Consider the following 7,411-nt stretch of genomic DNA (forward strand, 5'->3'; position numbering starts at 1 on the left):
ACCTGAACCAGGCACATTTTCTCCAGCTTTACCCCAATCCAAAAGCTTCTGGAAAAAAGGTGTGAAAATAGCAACAAAACTGAGACGAAAACGAGGATGAAAATGTGAAAAAAGTGAGAAAAAATTGACGAAAAAGAGACAAAAAAAGTGACAAAAAAATTGACAAAAAATATCTAAAAAAGTGACAAAAAATTAACTAAAAAATTACCAAAAAATGACAGAAATGAATTAAAAAATTGACTAAAAAGTGAAGAAAATGTGACAAAAAATTGAGAAAAAATTGAGGAAAAAGTGACAAAAAATGGACGCAAAAAGTGACAAAAATGAGATGACTGCCCAACAAAAAGGTGTTACACTGGCCTACAGGATTTGGGTAAAGCTGAACTGGAGAAAATGCTCTGGGTTCAGGCGGGAGTTAAGAGGTTAAGGGATTAAACTAGGCTGGTTACTTGGTTTAAAGTGGAGCATCTCCTTGTGAGGCGGTTTGAAACCAGGACGAAGCGGGTACAGCCCCTTTAGTGCATCTCTTTGTTCTGATGGCACTAATGAACGTGAAGTCTCTGTAAACGTATAATTCGTGCGTTGAAGTCCCGCCTCTCACATGACGCTGCACTTGCCCTTCAGTTTGTCCGTGCGTTTCTGTTTGCCGCCGCGCTTGCCGTCGATGCTCAGGCTCATGTCGCGCTTCTTCTCCAGCGACAGCAGCTCCTGGAACAGTTCGGTCACGTTGGTGTTGGCCTTGGCCGAGGTCTCCATGAAGGCGCACTTCCACAGCTTGGCCTGCGCCTCGCCCTGGCTCGTCTCCACCTCCCGCTGGGAGATCTCGTCGCTCTTGTTTCCCACCAGCATCACGGGGATGGACTCCACGCTGCCTTTGATCGACAGGATCTGAGCGTGAGGAGACAAGAGGAGGAGGATTAATGTTCCGGGGTCGATGAACAGCTGCAGGGTCTGTACAGGCTGTGTCACATTTAACCAGTGACCTGCCTGTGCTTCACTCACACAGATCTGACACATACTTTTTAGTAACTACAAGGTGACAGCTTTCATCATCTTTCTCACAACATCAGCAACAGTTTCATTTAAGTTTTAACGTCATGAACAGGTCATTGAGGACAAATGCATTTTACTTTTACATTGTTTTATTAAGGGGGGGGGCTGCAGACACATCTTTATGTGGGAATTTCAAAAACAGTTACATATTTTAAAGTCTAAATTGTTTGTTCGTTTTTCTTCAGAATAATTTGCAAACCCCAAACAAGTTCATATTTGACCTATTTGTTTTTTTTAATTATTGTTTCAGTTTGCACATCAGATTTTTTAATGACTTTCCACATAACGCCTTATTTATAGGCTATAATTGTAAAAAAAATAATGTGAAGTTGTCTAAAATGTAAAAATGTATTTTTTTTATTGCAAAAGTGTATAATGTATGTCTTTAAAAACATATTTCCACTTCGACTGCAGTGTCACCCTTTTAATTTCATATGAGGTGATTTAATGTTATAAAAGCTCACAGCCCTGTGTTCAGGAGCGACTTCCTGTGATGTCATCGAGTTCACTCGTTCCAAACGCTGAAAAAGCCGAGTCCACACTCGTGAACTCCTCAAGTCCGTTCTCCGAGTCTGTTCACACGTTCACACGTTCGGAGTCTGCAGTCTGAGAATTGAGAAACGGCCCTGGTGCTTTTACTGTAAAATTCCCAGTTTTTGTGTCTCCTTTGCAGATGTTTGTGTGTTGCAGATGTGTGTGTGTTGCAGATGTTTGTTTGTGTGTTGCAGATGTTTGTTTGTGTGTTGCAGATGTTTGTGTGTTGCTTGTCCAGGTGAAGGGGTGACATGGGGAAGTGTGGAGTTTGTTTTTGCTGCAGTTTTCAGTTTTGCTGCAGCATCTGTTTACTTGCTTGTCCAGGAAAGACCACATTTATTGTTTTTTTCTTTTAAACAAAAAACAGCTGCAGCTTCAAACAGAGCCGTCTGTATCTATAGGCTGTTGTGACGTCACGTAAACTCAAACTATCCTCTTGTTAAGTGATGATGTCATCGCTCTACTTCCGGATCCAATGGAACTGAAGTCCTGTTCACTATAGTGGGATTTGGCTGATTTTTACCTTGAGCCTCAGAGCTTTGTACAAGGCTCTTTTTAAACATGTGATTGCACAGAAATATTGAATATTTACTCTGGATTTTCTCACATTAATTATTCCCATACACAGTGAAAACCTTTTAGAGCAGGGGGAGGCAACGTCAGGCCCGGGGGCCAAATTCGGCCCTCCAGCACAGCACCTCTGGCCCTCAAGATGATTTTGAGAAACATTATTACACTAATCAGAGAGAACTTTTAACACAATTAGAGTTAAATGGGAGAAAAAAAGGTAGAAATACCGTCAATAAAACCCAATTAGGTCATATATTATGTACAACACTGGTGTTTGAAAGAAGTGCACAGGAAAAAGAATCATCGTTTTAAGGAAGAAATGACATAAATCTACTTGAATTAACAGATTAAATCTAAGGTTTGAGTCGATTTGGTCTGGTCTTAGAAGAGATAAAACCTCTAGTAGTCGTTATTCCATCCATTGGCGCTTTAGCATTTGTATCTTGGATTAGTTCAAACAGACTCAAATTCAACATAGAAGAACTTCAATTCAAGCAATTTTAAGTCATTTATCTCATTCAAGATGGTCATTTTTCCAGTGTTGTGCTTTACTTTGGGCTAATAATCAGCGGCTTCGGAACTGATCTATTTACAATAAAGAAAATCGTCCCTCCACCAAGAAAACCTGCCTACCCCTGTTTTAGAGTATATACATATTTTGACCCTCGTCTGTGGGACTGACCTGTTGGTAGATGGGCTTGATCTCCTCCAGCGACTGGCGGCTGGTGATGGAGTAAACCAGGACGAAGGCGTGGCCTTTGGAGATCGACAGACGCTGCATCGCGGGAAACTGATGACTCCCCGTGGTGTCGGTGATCTGGAGGGTGCACACGCTCTTATCGCAGCTGATCACCTGCAAGACACAAACACACACAGCTGATCACCTGCAAGACACAAACACACACAGCTGAACACCTGCAAGACACAAACACACACAGCTGATCACCTGCAAGACACAAACACACACAGTTGAACACCTGCAAGACACAAACACACACAGCTGAACACCCGCAAGACACAAACATACACAGCTGATCACCTGCAAGACACAAACACACACAGTTGAACACCTGCAAGACACAAACACACACAGCTGAACACCCGCAAGACACAAACACACACAGCTGACCACCTGCAAGACACAAACACACACAGCTGAACACCCGCAAGACACAAACATACACAGCTGAACATCTGCAAGACACAAACACACATAGCTGAACACCAGCAAGACACAAACACACACTGAGCTGAACACCTGTAAGGAACAAACACAGCTGTACATCTGCAGGGACAGAACACACACAGCTGGACATCTGTAAGGAACAAACACAGCTGTACATCTGCAGGGACAGAACACACACAGCTGAAGACCTGTAAGGAACACACACAGACAGAGCTGAACACCTGTAAGGAACAAACACAGCTGTACATCTGCAGGGACAGAACACACACAGCTGAACACCTGTAAGGAACACACACAGACAGAGCTGAACACCTGCAAGACACAAACACACACTGAGCTGCTCACCTGTAAGGAACATGCCAGTATTTGTGGATGAACAAGCGTGAAACGAATGCCCCGTCCGAAACCAGTAAAGTGGTAAGAGGTCAAACGCCAAACCGGACGTGCGTCAGCGTCCGCCATGATAAGAAGCGTCCGAATTGGGCTGTCAGTTAGGAAGGAGTTCGGGAAAGGAGCCTCAATGCTAACTATCATAGCCACCTTAGCATAGGGACCTCTGATGCTAACTAACCGGTGATTAGGAGCTATGTGCCATCCCATAAGCCACTGCGCCGAATCCCCTCGCCCCCCTCACCCCCACCCTCGAGTGATTCATGCGTAACCACTGTTGATTGACAGGAGCACATTTAATAATAATAAAAAAATAAGAAATAAAAGATGCTGCACAAGCCAAACTTCATAAAAGTGTCTCCACAGCTCAGTCACATGTCAGTGTTAAAGAGTAAACTCAGTAAACGGATTAAATGAAGACAGTTTGTGCTTTTGCTTCATTTAGTAGAAACATGGATCACTAAAAAAAACGTGATGGATTATTTGGATTTTTTCTCCTTAAATGTGTTTATTTGGCCAATATGTTGTTGTTGTTGGACACTAGATGGCAACATGTGCTTTTGTTTGGCCTGCACTCCACCAATAACTTTAAAGAAGAAGAACAGCTGCTATTGAATAGAATTGGGTAAATAGCTCTGAAGCTCTATCACTAACTGCATAGATCTAACAGTTTAGTCTAGTTTAGTTTAATTTATTTGAGCAACTACATTTTCCTGATTCACAAACACACATTAACCAGTCACAGATGCTCAAAAGGAGTCGGCTGAAGCAAGAAGCTTCTGAGCGCCTGCCCCACATTCAACATATTACACGTTTACCATTTACAGAAATACATGAGGACTGTCTCCACAACCAAGAAGAAGTTTGCACATAAAAAGGAAATGAGATTACATGAGTGGAACGCATGGACTCCATAGCTTACATTTCCTATTGGATACTACACAAGTAACAAGAAAATAAGAAAATTCATGTATTCGATTTTCCAAACCCAGGCACAAACAACTGTGTTTAAGATTTACATTTATGCTATTGCATACATCAAAATGAGAATTATGATCATACAAACAAATGCATTTGTTATTATTATTAATATTATGGAAGTTATTACCATCATTACAATTATTTGTTTTATTATTTTTGATGACATCCTAGATATTGCTATTGTAATATTATAAAATTACAATATTATACTATTGTACAGGCATATTTAATATTCAGAGATTAAATGGCATCTTGTTTACTAGACACAGAGATCCTGATAAAACATTTGTTGTCATTACTATTGCCACTACAATATTTTTATGTACAAGTGTTGGTTGTTTTATTTTTTTGCCCTATATAGTGTGGTGTATTAAAAAGCCAGGGTGTGGAGTGGGCCAGTTAGGAGAGGGCAGTAGCCCCAACCAACAAGCCCTCCCCCCAGCTGCCCTAACTAGTGGACTGTGTTGTTGAGGTGTTGTATCCAAAGCTGTGAGATGCTTTAAAAGACGAGGTTTTAGGAGTCTGCTGGGCAGGGAGGGGGCAGGGAGGGGGCAGGGAGGGGCCTCTCAGACCAACAGAACCACATCTCGCCTTCCCTGGTTAACTTCTAATTATATTGAGCAGCAAAATCAATGCAAACATTAGCAAGGTCTGTTACTTTGTTTCAGTTGTATAATTTCACAGACCTCTAGACCGAGTAATTCAAGAGAAAATTCAGTTGTCAACCATCAGCGTAAATCTTAAAGATACTTGCTTTAAGTTCTCTTTAAAAAGATATACATTTATAGCACTTTTTGTGCTAAAAAAGTGCTAATAGTCGACCCCATGAAAGATTAAGGATTAGTTGCTAGTGTTAGTGCTTAGAGGCTATAATTTGATGGTTTCAGACGCAGCCAACATCAAGAAAAGTTATGAAATAAACATCGTAAAGGGAGAGTTTTTTAAATTTATTTCCTCTGACATTAAAGCTAAGACTTAAAGGCCAGTTTGCGTGGATGGGCGTGTCCTGCAGGGATACCTGTCTGTACGTGTCCTCCACCGTCGGGATGTACGTGTCTCTGAACGTCCCTTTGACGAAGCGCAGCACCAGGGAGCTCTTCCCCACGCCGCCCGCCCCGAACACCACCACGCTGTAGTCATTGCTCTGCTCAGGCATGCTGGGAAACGGAGTCGGCCTGCTCGTGTCAACCTGAGAAAGGCAGAGAGAGGGGGTTAGGACAGGACAGTTAAGTGACAGATGAGAGTCAACGACTTCAGAACCACAAACAGTCCTGGACTCAGCCTGTGCCAGGGTTTCCACGCGGCATTAAAAAGTCCTTCAGCCTGGTGGAGGGCTTTGAGCGCTCAGATGATGCCGGGAGCTCTGTTGTCGGTCGTTTGTGCCCCTGTTCTCTCATGGCAAACAGGTCCAAGACAAAGAGCCTTTCAGAAGCACCTTATAAGACCAAGACACCAGTACAGTGTTTGGTATTATGTTTTTTCAATCCCATAGCACCAGTCTATAGCACACTACAATGATGACCAAACCTTCTGTTGGTCTGTAAATGCAGTAAATTAGAATAACTGCCTTGTATAAAATGTCTCTCTCAAAATGGCTGTAGTGAATGTCTTGAAATAGGCCTCTGTCTCTTTAAGAACCTCTGAGCCTTTAGACACGCCCCCTCCACACGCTGTCTGTGGCATCAGTGGGGAGGGGGTTCTGCTGAGGAGCAGTGGTTGGTTACTCGGCTGGTGACGAAAGCTCGGAGGCGTCTCCAGGAGGTGGGGGCGTTCCTAGGAGGACTCAGGCAAACCTATCCCTAAAATGGCCGCCATCAGAGTTTTTACAGATTACTCAAAAATACGTGAATGTGCCAAGGCAACACTTCAGGCATGTTTTTAATGAGGGAATGACATAAAAACATGATGTAAAGCTTGAAAAAGTCAATTTTGCATAATACCCCCCCTTTAACTTTGTGAAAGGAGTGAAACAGCGCCTCCAATTTGACGCTAGTGGCCAAAAAGTGTACTGCATCTATATTTACCATTGAGAATGAATGGGAGAGAGTTGGTTGTTAATTAATTTGACCCGCGGGCCCCACTTTGGGCACCACTGATCTACACAGTCTAAAACAAATTCAGATGTTTTGACTGAAATTTTACACTTTTGCAGTTTCCCGTTTTTCGATGACTTTCGGTAACTATAGTAACAGGGTTTCTACGGCAGCAGCAAGTCAACTCTCATGTGGAAAATGTGAAGAGTAAAGTCAAGTTATTTAAAATTCCTGGTTCTATGTAAACGTCACCTATAACTTCACGTAGTTGAGTTTCGTGGCACAAACGAGTGAATCTCCGTGGGACTGACTCTTGTACCTGCTCTGCTTCATAAACCAAAGCTCTGTGCATAAAACGGGACTGTGGGGGGACACGCGGTGTGACGCGGTTGCCATGGAGACTGAGACGGGGAGCATCGCCGTGGAAACCGCCTCCCACACACGGCATCACTTCCTGCGCGGAGGCGGCGGACGAGGGAACACCGCGCGACCAAAAATAACTCCAGACTCGAGATTCGCTTCGTCTGAGATCTTTTTTTTTTTTTTTAAATCACCCAAAAGAAAGTACGAGCTGCAGAAGTGAAAATAACATCCTCACTCGTCTGGGGAGACGCGGCTGTGGTCGTTTTCACCGATTAACTGATGAATAAATGACAAAGGCAGA

The 7,411-nt window shown here is 42.9% G+C and overlaps 1 protein-coding gene across 1 annotated transcript in view; it reads right to left on the minus strand.

The window, feature by feature from the left end:
• Window positions 1-589: 589 nt before the first annotated feature.
• diras1a (DIRAS family, GTP-binding RAS-like 1a) overlaps window positions 590-7,411 on the minus strand; it is an 8,512-nt gene continuing 1,690 nt past the window's right edge. Inside the window, exons 2-4 of the mRNA XM_079558218.1 lie at window positions 5,733-5,903; window positions 2,840-3,010; window positions 590-888 (exon numbers count right to left, since the gene is read on the minus strand). Coding sequence (XP_079414344.1) covers window positions 598-888; window positions 2,840-3,010; window positions 5,733-5,870 — 600 coding nt within the window. The 5' untranslated portion in view covers window positions 5,871-5,903 and the 3' untranslated portion in view covers window positions 590-597. The remainder of the gene's footprint in view (window positions 889-2,839; window positions 3,011-5,732; window positions 5,904-7,411) is intronic.

The sequence above is a fragment of the Gobius niger genome (assembly GCF_951799975.1).
Source record: "Gobius niger genome assembly, chromosome: 6".
Classification (NCBI taxonomy): Eukaryota; Metazoa; Chordata; class Actinopteri; order Gobiiformes; family Gobiidae; genus Gobius; species Gobius niger.